Source organism: Rutilus rutilus, assembly GCF_951802725.1.
Source record: "Rutilus rutilus genome assembly, chromosome: 13".
Lineage (NCBI taxonomy): Eukaryota > Metazoa > Chordata > Actinopteri > Cypriniformes > Leuciscidae > Rutilus > Rutilus rutilus.
This window is the reverse complement of record NC_140218.1, coordinates 13,588,862-13,605,837: the sequence shown is the minus strand read 5'-3', so window position 1 is coordinate 13,605,837 and position 16,976 is coordinate 13,588,862. Positions and strand designations below refer to the sequence as shown.

The window sequence follows — 16,976 nt, the reverse complement described above, 5'->3', positions numbered from 1 at the left end:
TCAGACGTCCCCAAAACGCAAAACAAAAGCATTAGCGGGAACAGTAAACCAATCATCGTCTAAAGTAGGAGGGGACTGTTTTCACCCACGCTATTTATGGTATCTCCCCCACTTCTCAGTGTGTGTCTCACCGACAGGCGTGTGGCGCAGCACAAACAGAATCAGTTGATAGGATGTCTAAAGAGGTAGGTTGACTTTAATATATGTATTTAGGAGTTACCACAGCTTATTTTAAGCAATACAGTGTCTTTCGTCTGCGTTTTTTTCGAATTTAACTTTGACTTTATTCGTTGCTCTTTGTTGTTTGCGAAGAGCGTGTTCGAGCCGCCATTTTAACTCTTGTAGAATGCAGACATTAGGCCGCAACCGCATGATTACATCGAAGGTTTTGTTCCCGAAAATAACTATTTCTTTGTTTTAATTATTCAATCGCCGTATCTATAATGGTCTCTATTTATTTGCTACCACCACTGTTTGGTTGAAGCCGAGATACTGCTACAAATAGGCCGCATGGTCCGGCTCCAACATGGCGGAGGTCTTCGTTCACCTTCCTTTTATAAGAGTGTGTTACCTCAAGGTCTCATGAGTCATGACGCTTCGCGCTCGAATGTATTGTTAGTTTAATATATGCTGCAGAAAATAGACTCGATGCACAGTTTGTGTTTAGCTTTACTCAGCTATTATGGATTGTTATTTTCAGGGCCAACCACGTGAGCCAGAGCAGCTGCGGAAGCTCTTCATTGGAGGGCTCAGCTTTGAAACCACAGATGATAGTTTGCGGGCACATTTTGAACAATGGGGAACCTTAACGGATTGTGTGGTAAGTGCATCTCACCCTATTTAGCTGTTTACTATATTCATCTTTTTATTTTTGAACAGTGTTATTTTTATTTGATTTTTTAAGAGTATGATGAGGACCAGTGTTTAACCCTTATGCTTATGTGTTTTTCTTAGGTGATGAAAGACCCAAACACCAAACGCTCCAGGGGCTTTGGGTTTGTCACCTATGCTGGTGTGACTGAAGTCGATGCTGCTATGGATGCACGCCCCCACAAGGTCGACGGTAGGCTCGTGGAGCCCAAACGAGCCGTGTCTCGAGAGGTGAGAACTTAAGTAATGTAAAAACTTTACGAAAGAGATGTATGGATGCAAATGCCTAAATGCATGTCTGTTTCAGGACTCCAACAAGCCATTTGCTCACACAACTGTGAAAAAGATCTTTGTGGGTGGCATTAAGGATGACACTGAGGAGAACCATCTTCGTGACTACTTCGATGTGTTTGGAAAGATTGAAGTCGTTGAGATAATGGTTGACCACAAGACCGGAAACAAAAGGGGCTTTGCCTTTGTTACGTTTGATGACCATGATTCTGTTGATCGTATCGTCAGTAAGTGCTTTCATTCTGGTGTCAACCTTTTAATATCTTAATATTGTATGGGTAAAAAATAACCCTCATATGTTTCCCCCATTAGTTCAAAAATACCACACTGTGAATGGGCACAACTGTGAAGTCAGAAAAGCTCTTTCTAAACAAGAAATGCAGAACACTGGCATGAACATGAGGGGTAAGTTTGTTCATTGTTTTCCCCCGGTATCTCTTTAATACACTTGGATGTATTAACTTATCTCAAATAAATCTGTAGGCCGTGGTGGTGGTGGTGGTGGAGGCGGCAGCGGTGGAGGTGGAAACTTCAACAGATATGGCAATAATGGTGGATACAACAATGACTTTGGAGGTGGTGGTGGCGGCGGCGGTGGCAACCGTGACGGATACTTCGGAAGAGGTACATGCCAAAGAGGACATTTTGAAGTGTTTTGAATTATGTATTTGAGTTTTATAGTGACTAAACAGCTTTTTTTCCACAATCCTGTTGCAGGAGGTAGAGGAGGTAATGGTGGAGGTGGTGGTTATGGAGGGGACTGCTACAACAATGGATTTGGTGGAGATGGTATGCTTTTGGTTTCTCTTTAGTTGTTTGAAAATGTTACTGATTTTTAAATGTTTAGTAGGGTTGGATATCATTTTGAATTTTCTGATTCTTATCCATTCTTAAAAGGTTAAAGTAGATATTCATTTATTCGAAGCATTTTTGCTTCGAATAAATAAAGAATTTAATGGTTTAAATTCCATCTGAATACCATGAACAAGTCAACAGGCTAAAGAACAGGGAATTTTTGCCAATAATGCTGCAAAAGCAACTAGCCAAACTAATACACTTGTAGCTTATTTCTAGTTGTCTTCTAGTCATTAACATTCTGTCTTGATAATCTATAAATTGTGTTCCGGGGGTGGGGTTTATGTAAATTTTAGGGTTAGTGATGTCACTTTGTTGTAGTCCTTAAACGATTTCTTTAAAAGAAAATATCTCCCTTTGAAATTTGCATTGTAACTTTGCAGATATTTATGCTCAAATGGCAGCATTACACTAACTAGAGTTAAAGTGAAATCCTAATCAACCACCCCAAGATTCAGTATTTACGCCCTGAGAGGCAACTTTCTGTGCGTGTGTTTTGGATGTGCGCAAGACTGAATGGTTTAAAATTACACAGGAATCAATTTTGATTTAGCAAGTATTTACATTTTTCAATTCCCAACCCAAATGTCAAGTAATTCCTGTGACTTTCTCCAGGTGGTTATGGTGGTGGTGGAGGTGGCGGCAGCGGTCCTGGTAACTATGGTGGAAATCGTGGATATGGAGGTGGTGGTGGAGGAGGAGGACAAGGTTATGGCAACCAGGGTGGAGGTTATGGTGGCGGAAACAGCAGTGGTGGATATAATGACAATTACAACAATGGCAATGGAAACTTTGGCGGTGGTGAGTACATGTCAATCGTCATTGTAAACCTATTTGCAAGTGCCTAAATTGTCAGCAGTAACATTGAATGACTTAAATGTTCATAGGTAACTTTGGTGGCGGCGGCGGTGGCAGCAGTGGTAGTGGAGGTGGTAACTACAGTGACTTCGGCAGCTATAACAACCAGCAGTCCAACTATGGTCCCATGAAAGGGAACTTTGGAGGTGGTGGTGGCAGCAGCGGAGGAGGAGGGAGGAACAGTGGCCCATATGGTGGTGAGCTCTTCATAATGGCCTTATACACATGTCCCTTTAGGTTCAAATCTCCTTATATAAACAACTTGAATCGTAAATTGCATGATGTCTGTTCTAGGTGGGTATGGAGGTGGGTCCAGTGGTGGATATGGTGGTGGCTCTGGCGGAAGACGGTTTTAAGCTCAGAAAGGTTGGTTTCAAATTCTGTTGTCTACCTGAAATAGACTTTCAGATTACTTTATTTACAGGGTAACAATGCCTAAATGTTAGTCTTGGACTGAATGCTCTTCATTAAACTGTAACCTTGCTGTACATCTGGTGTAGAAACAACCCTCAGTTAGTGTGCAGCTTAACAATTGTTGTTCATATTGTTCAACAGGACTGAGTGCTTTAGGAGAGGACAGCAAGAGAAGTGACAGGGCAGATGCAGGTTTACATCCCTAGATCTGCTCAGCCAAACAGGTTTGGCAGATTTACAGCTGCCACCAGAAGAAGTGTACAGTAGCGCTATCGTGTGTGGGACATCATGAATTTGTCATCATGCAAACTTATTTTATATTGTCTATCGAGGAAAAAGCATTCCAATGAGGTTTTATGTAGAATTACTTTCAGTCGGTATGGTTTTTATTTTATGTAACCAATCAAGGTGAAATAAAACAATTTTTGTTTTTTTTTAAAAAGATGTGCTGTATTAGTCGTTTTTGGTTTCTGGGGTTTTAGTGTAGTACCCTTGAACTTAATGGGAGCTTCTATGAGCCTTTATTTATTAGTAATTCAATTTTAAAGACTGTCTTCTGGCTCTTAAAAAAAAAATGGAAATCCATTCTTGTTAAATTGTAAATTGAACTGATTCAAAAAAAAAAAAGCATTGGCTATTAAATGCAAATGCTTAGAGTAGTGTACATTTGGTTGCATATCAGTCTAGCCATGGAAGCAAGCTGAGAAAGGAGTAGCAAGATCATCGCCCTGTGAAGAAGCAGAGAGCAGGGAGTACAGGGCGCTACTCAAAGACTAGCAGGCAGCGCTTTTAAAACTCCTGTAGGTAAGAACAGACTTCTCCACTACCGCTGGTAACTACGAATTTTATTAGATGAAGCTGTACAGTTAATGTGATCTTCCCATTCAGTGTTGTGTATTACAGAGGAAGTAACTGCAGTCAGCATAGTTTGGTGACGATTTTATAAAATTGAAACCTTATTAATGCATGCCCAGTTTTTTTTTTTTCCATGTTCCATATTTAACTTGCTGACCATGATACTCTTGCTTTTTCAGGATCTGATGAGTGAATCATCTCTTGACATGAAGACATGTTTGTCCTTTTAAACTGGTGCTATAATGAAAGGTAGTTGCTTTTGTAATGTAATATTTTTAATGTGTTAACATTCTCTCTCTGAATCTCAGACTTTTTTTTTCTCTCTCTCTTTCTAGGACAAAGATGCAGCTGAATAGACTTATTTTTTTATACCTTTTTTACAAATAAAACTTTTTACAACAAAATGTGATTTGGTTGTCTTGTTGAACACATTTAATAAAAGTTTGTGTTTTGGACATGTAATACTGATTCTTCAATGTTGTAATGTACAAAAGTGTCTTTGCCAAAATTCTTGCAGAATGGTTTATAAAGTATACCAAGTAAAAGTAGTCCCCCTAAAAATAAAGTCTTACATTCTCTTTGAAATTCTGTAGACATGAATGTATATTGTTTAGTTATGCTCTGCTCTAAATAACTGTGACTGATTTCTTTTTAGAAATAGTTGAAGTATCCATTCATCACAAATGATTTGAAGTAATTGAAATTCATTGGCCATACATTTAGGTTTGTGCTGACTTAAACCCTTCAAAAAAAAAGTTCATTCACCCTCCATTACTGTATTCCGTGGCACCAAGTAAACGTTGCCGTCATTAGTTTGTTGTAGTGAGTACTCGTCAACTGAATATGGGTGTCCCTCTTCGTCACGTAGCTGTGAAAACACTTGGGTGTAAAGATCTGAGAGTCGACATTTGATAATGCCTAGGTTTTGCTGAAACTCCAGTCTTTCTCTGGTTAAATGTTCTCTTTGAGCTCGAAGTTGTCCCAACTCATGTTCTAAATGTACAATATTCTCCAACTTCCGTTTGCGGCAGTTCTGAGCTGCAACTTTGTTCTTCCCTCGTCTGCGAATGTCCCTCACGAGCGCCATTTGATTGTCGTTCAGTGTGAATTGGGTCAAAAGCTCGTTGAAGTCATCCACTGGTAGGTTCACAATCTTCTCCAGGGGAAATGGGATTTTTAGAGCGAGGGCTCGCCGCTCATCTCTGCTCAGGGGTGCAGGAACACCGTTTGATTTTGGCTTTGGGTACGGAGCCTGATATGAACCTAGTCTTGTTAAACCTGAGCTATTTAGTTGATCGTGCAGTGCTGTGGGTAAAACTGCCAGTGGTTGGTAAGTCTGCTGGTTGATAGCTTGCATATTTGCAGCTGTGGGAAAAGATGCTCCGGGGTACGAGCTGTAGGGCTGCTGGTAGTCAGCAGATCCGAGCAGAGTAGGCCGCATGCGACACTGTTCCCCAATGCTTTCGAATTGACTTTCAGCATAGCCCATCGTACCATCTGCAGGTAAGTACGTAGGTACTCCATGCACCCCATTCTCAGGAGAAGCGAGCGGCGGGCTTGAACCAAGCGACAAACCAGAATCTGACTCCAGATCATCCGTGCAAATTTGTTTGATTTGTCCTGTGCCATGAAGGTTGATAACGCCATCTTTCGCAACCCCATGACTGCGTGTGGCCATGTTCATGTGCTCCAAAAGACTCATGAGCGGTGGATGAAGAGCTTGCGTATTCGCAAGCATTCTGGAGGAACCGTGGCCATAGTGCATATCCATGTGTGGGTTCAAACGCTGATAGGGTGGCATCATTTCCGGGTATGAGTTTTCATAAACACCAGCATGATGGGCATCGCAAGCAGCTGGAATGGTTTCCGGCTGAGGTTGACTCATCCCGAACCCCGCTTGAGAAACCATGGGCTCCATGGAGAGGTATGGGATTGCTTCAAAGGGATTCTCATTGGGTACCTCAAACTCCTGTGACAAAAAGAATGTTTTAATAACAAGAACTTCCAGTTGGTGATTCAAATCAAACTCTTATAAAAGAAAACACCATGGGAACCTAAAGCGAAGGTCTGATCTCAGTAACAGTTGATTTGTGCTGCAGAGGAGGGTTGCATTCAGTCAGCTGCTCTCTACAGGACCGGCCCACCTGGGTGAATGTGCCACCCGTAGCTTATGCAGGTCTTACTTAGGAGCGCTCGGGTTTCATGTCGAAACAGATGGTCATTGTGCAATGCAGGGGGCCGTCGGCAATATACAGCAGTCACCCTCTTTCTCTGTCTGCCTTTATCCTCGCATCACTCAATTGGCCCATTGTTGCAGATCGTAGCTAAACTCAATGTGTGTTTATAGAGGATTCAGCATTAGAAAAATGTAATAAGGCCACCGTTTCACTAAGGCAGCTTGCACTCACTCTAAAATGATTGGCTGTATCCTACCACAAAATAATCGGATGTTTTCTTGAGTTTTGGTGTTTGTGCATGTAAAAGAGGAACCTGGTGGGGTGTTCCAGTGTACTGACCTGAAGATCTGTGATGGCCATCAGTTCCTGCCAGGCCAAGTCCATCTCCAAATGCTGGGGGGAACGATGTGCCCGTAATCCAGTGACATTGGTGGACATCGACACCTCCCCATACAGTCTTCCTGGGTTTGTCGGTCCCTTGAAATTAAATGCAGTTTTTGGAAAACTTGATACGGATTGTTGCACCATGCAAAATAAATAAATAAATAAAATTCAACTTGTATTTTTGTCTTTTAAATATATTTAAATATGTATTTCTCACTTAAAATATCTAAAAATCAATTTACACTGCATAAGACAACTTTTTTTCTTCCAGTGTGTGTATACATGCATTTATATGCATGCATATATATATATATATATGTGTGTGTGTGTAAACGAGTCAACAGTAAACAAGAAAGATTATCAAGAGTCAAGAAAGACTCTCATTTTTTAAACATTACTCTAAGCCATGCATTGCAATATTTGTGATAATCAAAAGGTGACCACAGTGTCTAATGAAAAATAAAGAAAAGTTTAGACCAAGAAATAACCATGTGCAATGTCTTCAATGAAGCAACACTTTTCTTTTGTAAAAGTAAAAGTACTTTTCAAAAGTAAATTTTTTACATTATTCAAAATTGCATTTTATATGTCTGTATTTTGACTTTTTTTTTGTTAACATTTTTTTAAAGTTTAAAGTAAAAATACAAAATATACTTGTAAAATAGATATTAAAAATACATTCTCATGAGTTTTATTTTAAATGATTTTTCTTTACTGAAAAGACAAGTCATTTTTAGCAATGTATAAACGGATTTTTATTTTATTTTTCCCGCCTTTTCTCGTTGGGAAAACAGCCGATTTATAGTATCATTTTCCTCATATAGATACTCACCTCACAGCTGATCCTCAGGGGAAATACACCGTTGATTGCTGAACACATTCAGGACAGACCCCTGATGCAGTGAATCAATCTAAAACGTTAAAATAAATTTTTAACTTTTTTTGTATTTGTCGAACATGAAAGAGATAACAGACACACAAAACATGCTAGCGTTCACATAACGGGTAATGTAGGTCAGTTGTGACCACATGCCAACAATCTTAAGAACAAATTTAAACTGACTTGAGTACATTTCCATCTACACACCCGTAAACCGAGGATGTCACTCTGAAACTTCAAAAAATGAACCGTAAGAATATATATATATATATATATATATTTTTTTTACTGTTTCCCTTCCCATGTGCTCCAAATGTCATGTTGTGTCATTGGACATGATGTTTCGTTGTGCTGGATTTGTCCTATCAGCTGGCTTTTCGAACAGTAATGTCAACCCTTGATAAGACAATCTTTCGGGAGCCAGCCTGTTCTCCAGTAAACGAAGGCAGGGGCCTAACCACAGACATCAGAATGTCAGGAAGACTTTCTCAGTACATTCCTTCATGTTGATAATAAATGAGCTGATGTATAGTGATATTTCATATGCATTAGCATTCATTCCGGTTACCACTGTGTTTTTATCCTGTTTTTATGATTGTGAGAAACAGATGCCTCATTATCTGGTGGTTTGCTTTTATTGGTGAATCCTTTTTATACACAACAACCGCTTGAAATTATAATGGCGGGTTCCTGTTAAATTGGGCATATATTTTGGTGCGATAAAAACAATGCAACTTTGCATTCAGATGTCATTCTGCTACTGTTCGCACATACGTTTTAACTGTACCAATGAGGAAAAACTGTTATCTTTCTAATTCAATTGAACAATTTTACAAGAATGAAAATTTTGTTTGAATGCTGGTTATTTTTGCCAGAAACAATACATTTTGAAAGCTGTTTAATCTAGCTAATAGTAAAAATGCAAATCCGCTGTCAGGTACAAGTTTGACAGGACGTGACGGCAGTAATGCTGTATAACATCTAATGGTTTTGTATTTCACGTGTGGTGAGATATTTAACAAAACACTTCTTTCCTTTTGACATTTTGAGGGTAAAAGACATATATCCTGCCTTTACCGCGGTGTCTAGCTTATTTCCTTTGACTAGTTTCTGAAATTTTGAGGGGACAGGGCTGTGGGACAGGCCTCCCAAGTTTCAACATCAGCTGTGGTACTAACCACTGTAGCAGTGTACATGAGCCAACAGTAAGCAAGAAAGATGAAAAAAATAATTTAAAAAATAAATAAATTGCATTGCATTGCAACATTTGTGATCATCAAAAAGTGACTGCAGTGGTTCACGTTTAATGAATAATAAAGAAAAGTTTAGAGCAAGAAATAACCATGCGCATATATTTTGAAGTCTTCAACGAAGCAACACTTTTTTTAAATTAACTTTTAAAAAGTTAATACTTCAATTTAAAATTATTTTTACATCTCATAGGCCTATGTATATATATATATATATATATATATATATATATATTCAGTTTTCGAAGCAAAAAAGTTAACACTCTTTACATTTAATGTGTCCTTAGTTTTTATGACTACAATTATGACTCAAAAAAAGTCATTTAGAATCTTGAAGATTCAAAAGTGAACTAGAATTGTACAATATCTGTCAACAACTGCCATATTTACTACAAAAAAACTTCCCAACAAGCCCTCAAAAAAGATGAAATGACAAACTGTACCTTATTAGCATTTCCTTGAGCACTGAGCTCAGATGAAAAAGTCTTCAAAATATCATATTATCCTGTGAGCAGAAACCGGTGACCCCTGTGTTAAACTGCAGAGTGAAAGAGTTCGCTGCATGCTCTTAGTTTTGAACTACAAGTGTGCATGCGCTCAACCTGTCTTTCTCTCTCATTCACTCTTTCTCCCACTCACCCTGTCTGCTTTTGGCTGTCACTCACACAAATGGGATGGGTCTATGGGCGATGCAAGCAGGTTTCCTGTAAAGCACCCACACTTTTTGTCCTCCTAAATGCAACACTTGCATTTGAATATGTTTAAAATAAGCTGCCCACAAAAAAAAGACCAAAAACGGTTAAGCCACGGATATATATATATATATATATAAGCTCGCACTTGTGGACTTCCCAGACCAAATATAGATTTAGACCCTTCAGATTGTGGTTTATGGACAAGTGATTCCCATCCACAGCCTAGGTGTGTACGTGTCCTAAAGTCTATCACTTCCTCAGTAAAAACCATGTGTTTCACGGGGTGCAAAAATGACCTGAGGTGATCATGTACACCCATGTGAGGGATGTGGTTTGAACACAGACACTATGAACAGGCGCACCTGGAGTTAAATCAGGGATTGCTGTGCGGAGGAGGGGCTGTTTTCTGACTTGATTTAGTAGGGATGGAATGTACACCTTCAACAGGTAAGAAAGGCCACATTGTTCCTGTATCTGCCGCACAACCACAAACAGCCAGTGAAAGCGAGGGGGGGGACGGGAGGGTGGAAGAGCGTGTCTTACATTGCAAGTGACCATTCGAGTCCTTGATGAAGTCCTTCCGAAATCACACACACGGGACAATCGGCAGGATTGTTCAGGCACAATCGTCAGGCGAGGTGAAAGGATGTGTTTTCCTTGTTCATTTGAAGTGCTTAATTTTATTTGACCAATGCCTTATCGTGTTACACCCACCCTCGATAATACACCACTTTAAGAGCGTTCAGGTGCATGATGGTCCACGGTTAGAAACCAAGGACTCCCACTGGAGTGCATGCAGTGGCACTTCCGGTCGAGGAACAATATTTACTTTAATTTAATACATTTGTCTCTCTCTCTTTTAAACATGACTCTAAACTGTGCATTGCAAGTTTTGTGAAAATCAAAAAAGTGGTGTCTAATGAAAAATAAAGAATAGTTTAGACCTAAATAACCATGCATATATTTAAATGTCTTCAACAAAGCAACACTTTTTAAAATTATTATATATATATATTTTTTTAAATTTATTATCTCAATAAAATAACCCCATAATCAACATACAATAAAGAAAAAAAAATAATATCTGTCAAATTGCATAGAATATATTTACAATATAATGACACTTTAGTCAACTTATGTATTGAAAACATTTTTTTCATACGCTTTACATTTAATGTGTGCTTAGTTCTTAAAGTTCTCAATATTACACCAGTTAAAGAGCGTTCAGGTGCATGCCGTCCACAATCATTAGAAAATCAACCGAAAATCATTGCCAGTTTAGAGAATTTCCTATAAAAAATTTCAACATATTAGAAGCTCGATAGTGTGGTTGAGTAGGCTACTACGAAATAGAAAGCAATGACTAAAAACTTTTTATCAAGGCTTGTTACAGCATTGTGCCCGTGGTTTCATGATACTTGTTCGAGCTCGTCTTTTACAATGCGGTGTTTTCATTCCCACGCGTTAATATGTTTGTATGTAAATGCACCATAATGATGGACGTAGGTGGCTGACATCGTCCAAAGAGGTGGGCGCCTGCCAGGAACCAGAGAGACGGGACTTCCCAAGCCTTGATTCCTAGCACCCACCCACCCACCCGACTCCACCACCTACAAACACACACATGAAAACAGCCTGCTATTACATCCACCACAGTGGTTTGGGATTTGGCGTGTTCCAACCTAAACAGCCGTTCTGACTCTCTCCACACACAGTTCAGGTCATCGAGTGGCTCGCACAGTTCTATATCTCACTGCTGTGTGACCTTCTTGTCCTTTTCATCTATTTATTCTTGCTGTTCATTGTATATTTTAATGTGTTTTATTGTATTTGTGGTATTCATTTGACCATCTGTTACGTTGTGGCCTCGTGATGCTCTTGACCCTCTTTGGTTTGACCACAGGAAGTGAAACAGCCCCATGACACCATCCTGACCCATCCAACTATTTCTATTCTTCCTGCTTCCCATAGGTAAGAGGAAACTCATAGGAATTTTTTGTTTTGTTTTAAAGTTTCAGAATATATTTTTTTCCTTTAAAAAAGAAAGAAAGACAAAAACTGAATGGTTTCTAAGAGTAGTAAGATATTCTATACAAGTAAAAATAGAATAAGAAATTACATACAAGTAAATATAAATAAATTATATAATGATATATATTTAAATGTGAACTACTGTGCAAATATTGGGTTTAGTAAGGTTTTTTTTTTTTTTTTTTTTTATAAATTCAACTTTTATTTAGCAAGGACATTAAGTTGATCATGACAGTAAAGGCCTTTTTAAAATGTTACAAACATTTTTTATTTTAAATATTAAGAATTAAATTACATTTTTAACCCTCATGTGGTGTTCATGTCATTTTTGACTGGAGAAGATTTTCTTTTTCCTGAAAATACTAGTTAATGTTATCGCATTGAACTGAAACTTAGTGACTTTGTTCACAGAGACTATAACAACTTGTCCAAATTTTATTTATTTATTTTTTTACTTTTTTTGTGTTGTTTTTTTCACCTTGTTACACTTATGGTGTTCCCGGTCAAAAATGACAGGCCTACACAAAATAGCTTATAAATCCCTCGTTATGCTATATTATCCCCTATTATCAACTTGTTTCCTTTCAATTAGGACTGGTTTTGTATTCAATTTTCAAACAGTTTAATTGTAGGAGTCATTTATCCGAGCTTATGCACCTCAGTTTTTGAGTGAAAAAAGCATTATTTGTTAATAATTTTGGCAATATTGAGAAAAATGCCTACTATCAAATAAATGAGGCCTATGAATAATCAGATGCAAATATAAATATAAAACCAGTCCTAATTGAAAGAGAACAAGTGGACAAAAAGATTGAATCCAAGATTGGGTGAAAATATGGTATAATGCGTGATTTATAAGCTATTTTTTATAGGCCGGTCATTTTTGACCGGGAACACCACAAGTGTGACTATGTGCCATATTTTTTACAAAACAAAAGTTTCAAAACAAAATTCCTGGTGAAATATTAGAGTAGACTAGTGTGATCAACAGTAGCCATTTTTTTCATTTTTTTTTTTTCATATTTCCAAATTTACTCATAAATTATTTGTTTTTTACTCAAAAAATGAGATGCCTACTCTCAGATAAATGAGGCCCATGATTAATCAGATGCAAACAGAAATATAAAACCAGTCCTAATTGAAAGAGAACAAGTTGACAAAAAGATTGAATCCAAGATTGGGTGAAAATATGGTATAATGAGTGATTTATAAGCTTTTTTTTATGGGCCTGTCATTTTTGACTGGGAACACCACAGGTGTTATAGGGTTTTGAACACCACATGAGGGTTAAATATATTAACATAGAAAACAGGTATTTTTATTTGTAATAATATTTCACAATATAACAGTTTTTACTGTATTTTTAATCAAATAATTAGAGTTATGGAGATCATAAGACACTTCTTTCAAAAACATTAAAAATCTTACCGACCCCAAACCTTTAAAAAGTATTTATACTTTTAACAACTAATTTTTCCTGTCAAGAAAATATAACATTACTATCAGATTGTCAGTAGCCACAAGTAAACATGAGAACACGTTTTCAATTACAAGGAAAATCCTCCGGAGCTACTTATGATGAGAGCATTCGTGTCTTTGGTTTGTGGTCCATTGGGAAAATTCACCCTGCTGCTGGGAAAAGTGGAAAATATGTGTATGAGTAATCAAGGGTAACGTAATTTCATCCGATGCACAATTTATATACTGTAACAGCTCTAAATAAATAGCATTCCCTTAAACCACAAATAAAGTATATGTTTTAAATTCAACTCACAGTCCAGTGCAGTGCATTCTATATCAATCTGTTAACCAAACACAGATCCATATGCATGCCTGCAAATAGTCAGGTTCAAAACATGTGTTACTACATTAAATGAGGGATTTTATCATTTAAACCTGAAAATAAGCAGAAATGTTTTAGGATTTTGAAATATTTAAGACAAAGAAAAGCTATAATGTCACCTGCAGAAATATTTAAGAATCCACACTATAGGTCACTTATGCACACCAAAATGAGCAAATTTAGGACATGCACCATGTGACCTCCTGCTTTCATTGGAGAACAAGATGCATTTTTGAACCCCATGCTGTATTGTGCAATAGCGCTGGCCGGGTGAATTAAAGAATACAACGATCGTGTACGCAGCTCCCCTCTACCCCCGTCTCATGCCAGAAACCACAACAGTTAGCATGAGCACCTAGACAAGCCTTTATCAGCGCTCAGCAGAGCTTCCGCCACCCAACATCCCCTTTCCCCCTGGTCTCCTCTCCTTCTGCAACCACAACTCTCACCACACCCAAGCCCACACTGGGAGCCGGTGGGATACAGAGCCGCCTTCACGTCAGACACTCATGCACAGGCCAGTATGATGATGATGATGATGTCCATCAATGCCCTTCTGATACGGTGTGGAAAAGATGAGCGGACACATACTGTGCCATGACTGCACAGATAAAGATCTTGTTGTGAAAGACGTCCGATTATCTGAGGAGTTTTATCTCAAGCACTATTGAGACACAGTTACAATGCGCAATGAGACTGTGGGCGCAGGTTCCTCATTCGGAGTTCGTCAGGTGTAACGATTGTTTGGTGACAAACAGGATTCTAAGAAGATCTCTATTGCAAATATTTCTAGTGTACATTTGACTAGATTAACCATTAGAGCAGTGCTATTTGAGGAGTCAAAGACGGACACTCATAAGACTTAAGTCATGATTCAGAAATTATTCCATAATAATCTACTGCCGAACATTGTAGGCCTTATGAATGTATTGCTAAGACAAAATGAATTGCAACAAGTACAACAAGCTCTAAATGGCTGCAACTATAAACACACACAGATTTACTATAAACACACTTATATATTTGCTGAAATAAGTAAAAAATCCTATTGATCTCAAATTTTCAAATGTTAGTATATATGAATCCACCACAAAACAAAGACAAAAATGCTATACGCTGAATATAGAAAATAAAAATTATTCATATTCACAAAAATGCATCATTTATTATATATATATATGTTAAAAAGTCAGTAATATTGCAAAATATTACCATTTAAAATATATTATGATGCAAAGCTGAATTATCAGCTTCATTACTCCAGTCTTCAGTGTCACATGATCCTTCATAAATCATTCTAATATGCTGATTTACTGCTCAAGAAACATTTTGTATTATTATCAATGTTGAAAACATTGCTTAATTTAACTTTTATTTTGTGGAAACCCTAATCATTTTTTTTCTTTGGTGAATAAAGAGCCAAGAACAGCACTTTACTGTCACTTTGGATCAATTTAATGCACCCTTTCTGAATAAAAGTATTCATTTCTATGAATAAATAAAAAAAGAATAAAACTCGCACCAAACTTTTGAATATAATGAACATGGCACATAATATATAAATAATACAATATGGATAAAAACTGAAAAAATAATTCTTGATCTATGAACAGCACCGTTAAGCTATGATTCTCATATCTAGGTGACATAACCATACCTAAAAAATAACATTAAAAAAATGACACCAAGGAAACACATACTGTATCCTCTCTGATATAAAATAGGGTAATTTCGAAATGTTCTTCGTGGTAAAGTTGTGAAAACCCAGTGTTTCATTGCGAAACTCGCTGGTGAGCCACCTTACTGAACAAGCATATAAAGAGCATCTTTATTCAGAATAGAAACTACTTTTTGTACATTGTGCTTCAAGACTCGTTTTAGAGGCAAAATGAAATGTAGCCAACATGCTCAGAATAGTATTGTGAGTTTTACTTGCAGGTTATCCCACCACAGATCTCTAGATTAAACCGTTTTCTACGTCTAAGAACAAAACAAGTGACCTCTGATGTCGGTGTAGTCGCTGTAGTAAAGAGCCGTGAGCCGCGCAGGGAAAACCCCTGTACGGATTCGTTTTCACAGTGGTGCTTCCCAGAAAAAGTGACCAATGTAATTATGATCCCCAGTTGTAGGAGGATCTCTTAAATTATCTCTGAAAAAAAAACAGGACAGGCTGGAAGCATATGCAATTTTGAGGAGGACTTGTGTCATTGAGGCCAGTGTGTCATTCACGGAGAGCAAACAGATTCCAAACCCAATCAGTTCAGAATCAGGATCCGAATCACTCATTATCTTTGACTAAGCGTCTGGTCCCGAGAGCCAGAGGTTTACAGTTAGAACCACTGCTTGGCCTTTTTCCATTGCTGGAAGCATGATGAAGTCATTGTACCCAGGTAGACTGTGAATCACCTTTAGTAATACTTCTGTAAAACACTATGTAAATAGGGGCAAGGTTTTGAAATTCTGAAATAAAAATATTTTTTGAGGTTGTATTATCCTTAAACACACACATGACTAATGGGACACATACATAACGAAGTATGAAAAGTTTGTAAATGGGAATTATACTTTCATTTGTAGGCCTACCATTAGTTTTTTTTCTCGACATCTATATCTTTTTTATCAGTTGGATTAAATTTCAAGTGAACAGGCCTTATTAGTAGCTACTAATTAGTCAGTTCAGCTGGTAAATTCAGTTGGTAAAACTTTCAGTTCAGACAAAATGTTGGATCTAAAATTGATATACAGGAAAAACATGCATGGCTAAAATGAGTTCCATAGGTTGCTGTGATTGTTTAAGAGTTTTCCGGGATCATGATTGGTTCCCAGCCAAGAACTTTTTGCTAACGTTCCCATTAAGTTATGAACACATTATTTCTGGCTGTTCAAAATGTCCTGTTTTTTTAAAAGCGTATGTGAACGTTAAGGAAACATTCCGTTTTTAATCATTCTTCAGACATAATGGGAATGTTACTTTTGAATATTCTCTGAACATTCTAAAACAAGTACAATAATAAAAAAAAAACGTTAGATGAACGTCCAACTAAAACATTTCAGAAAAAAAAAAAAAAACACTCCATGACCAATGTATAAATAACGTTTTTATGCCAACGTTTTGAGAACATTATTAAAGACCAGATAACTTTGAATTAACATTCTACTGACAATACTGGAAGAACGTTTGTTCAGAACGTTGAGAGAACCTTGACATAATGTTAGCTAAAGTTCTGAGAACATTCCCTGTTAGCATGGGTCTTTTCTACCCTGTAATACTACAACACACACACACACGCACACACACGCACGCACACACACACACGCACGCACACACACACACACACACACACACACACACACACACACACACACACACACACACACAGTATATAGTTGGCTAGTCCTATTTAACTCCATTTAAAAAATGTTTTTACTTTAGCGTGTATATGTCAAATTGTGTGTTTTTAACCCAAACCTGCCATTGTTTAATAAATAAAAAACTGTCATGGTTCACCAGACTGTGTGGTCAGATACACAGGCTAAACTATCAACATCAATATTGCTTCAGTAGTAAAGGTA

General features: G+C 37.6%; 2 protein-coding genes across 6 annotated transcripts; one reads left to right on the top strand and one right to left on the bottom strand.

The window, feature by feature from the left end:
* The first annotated feature begins 83 nt into the window (after positions 1–83).
* On the top strand, positions 84–4,605 carry hnrnpa1b (heterogeneous nuclear ribonucleoprotein A1b). Of its 3 annotated transcripts, none has more exons than XR_014629667.1 (12): positions 84–185; positions 701–820; positions 955–1,101; positions 1,178–1,388; positions 1,474–1,566; positions 1,645–1,785; positions 1,879–1,950; positions 2,632–2,817; positions 2,904–3,071; positions 3,169–3,240; positions 4,323–4,392; positions 4,479–4,605. XR_014629667.1 is itself a non-coding variant. In XM_084428853.1 (11 exons), exons 1-10 carry the CDS (start codon positions 174–176, stop codon positions 3,228–3,230), a joined length of 1,212 nt encoding a protein of 403 aa, XP_084284979.1. In that variant the 5' UTR covers positions 84–173; the 3' UTR covers positions 3,231–3,240; positions 3,430–4,605. The 3 variants fall into 3 exon arrangements, 1 of the variants encoding a protein (XP_084284979.1); XR_014629668.1 differs by having other exon boundaries at positions 3,430–4,392; XM_084428853.1 differs by having other exon boundaries at positions 3,430–4,605.
* nfe2 (nuclear factor, erythroid 2) lies at positions 4,119–9,490 on the bottom strand. 3 transcript variants are annotated; one of them, XM_084428844.1, is made up of 4 exons: positions 9,278–9,490; positions 7,537–7,615; positions 6,660–6,797; positions 4,119–6,112 (listed from the first exon to the last, which is right to left on the bottom strand). In XM_084428844.1, exons 2-4 carry the CDS (start codon positions 7,582–7,584, stop codon positions 4,901–4,903), a joined length of 1,398 nt encoding a protein of 465 aa, XP_084284970.1. In that variant the 5' UTR covers positions 7,585–7,615; positions 9,278–9,490; the 3' UTR covers positions 4,119–4,900. The 3 variants fall into 3 exon arrangements, with proteins under 3 accessions (XP_084284970.1, XP_084284971.1, XP_084284972.1); XM_084428845.1 differs by having other exon boundaries at positions 6,660–6,825; positions 9,278–9,423; XM_084428846.1 differs by lacking the exons at positions 6,660–6,797; positions 7,537–7,615; positions 9,278–9,490 and adding an exon at positions 6,189–6,330 and having other exon boundaries at positions 4,553–6,112.
* Positions 9,491–16,976: the final 7,486 nt, after the last annotated feature.

Coding starts and splice junctions, on each gene's coding strand:
- nfe2 (XM_084428844.1), bottom strand. CDS start 7,584: ATGTGTTCAGCAATCAACGGTGTATTTCCCCTGAGGATCAGCTGTGAG. Junction 6,798..7,536: donor CCCTGAGGATCAGCTGTGAG/GTGAGTATCTAT, acceptor TTTAATTTCAAG/GGACCGACAAACCCAGGAAG. Junction 6,113..6,659: donor TGGCCATCACAGATCTTCAG/GTCAGTACACTG, acceptor TTTTTGTCACAG/GAGTTTGAGGTACCCAATGA.
- hnrnpa1b (XM_084428853.1), top strand. Junction 1,951..2,631: donor CAATGGATTTGGTGGAGATG/GTATGCTTTTGG, acceptor GACTTTCTCCAG/GTGGTTATGGTGGTGGTGGA. Junction 3,072..3,168: donor GAACAGTGGCCCATATGGTG/GTGAGCTCTTCA, acceptor TGTCTGTTCTAG/GTGGGTATGGAGGTGGGTCC.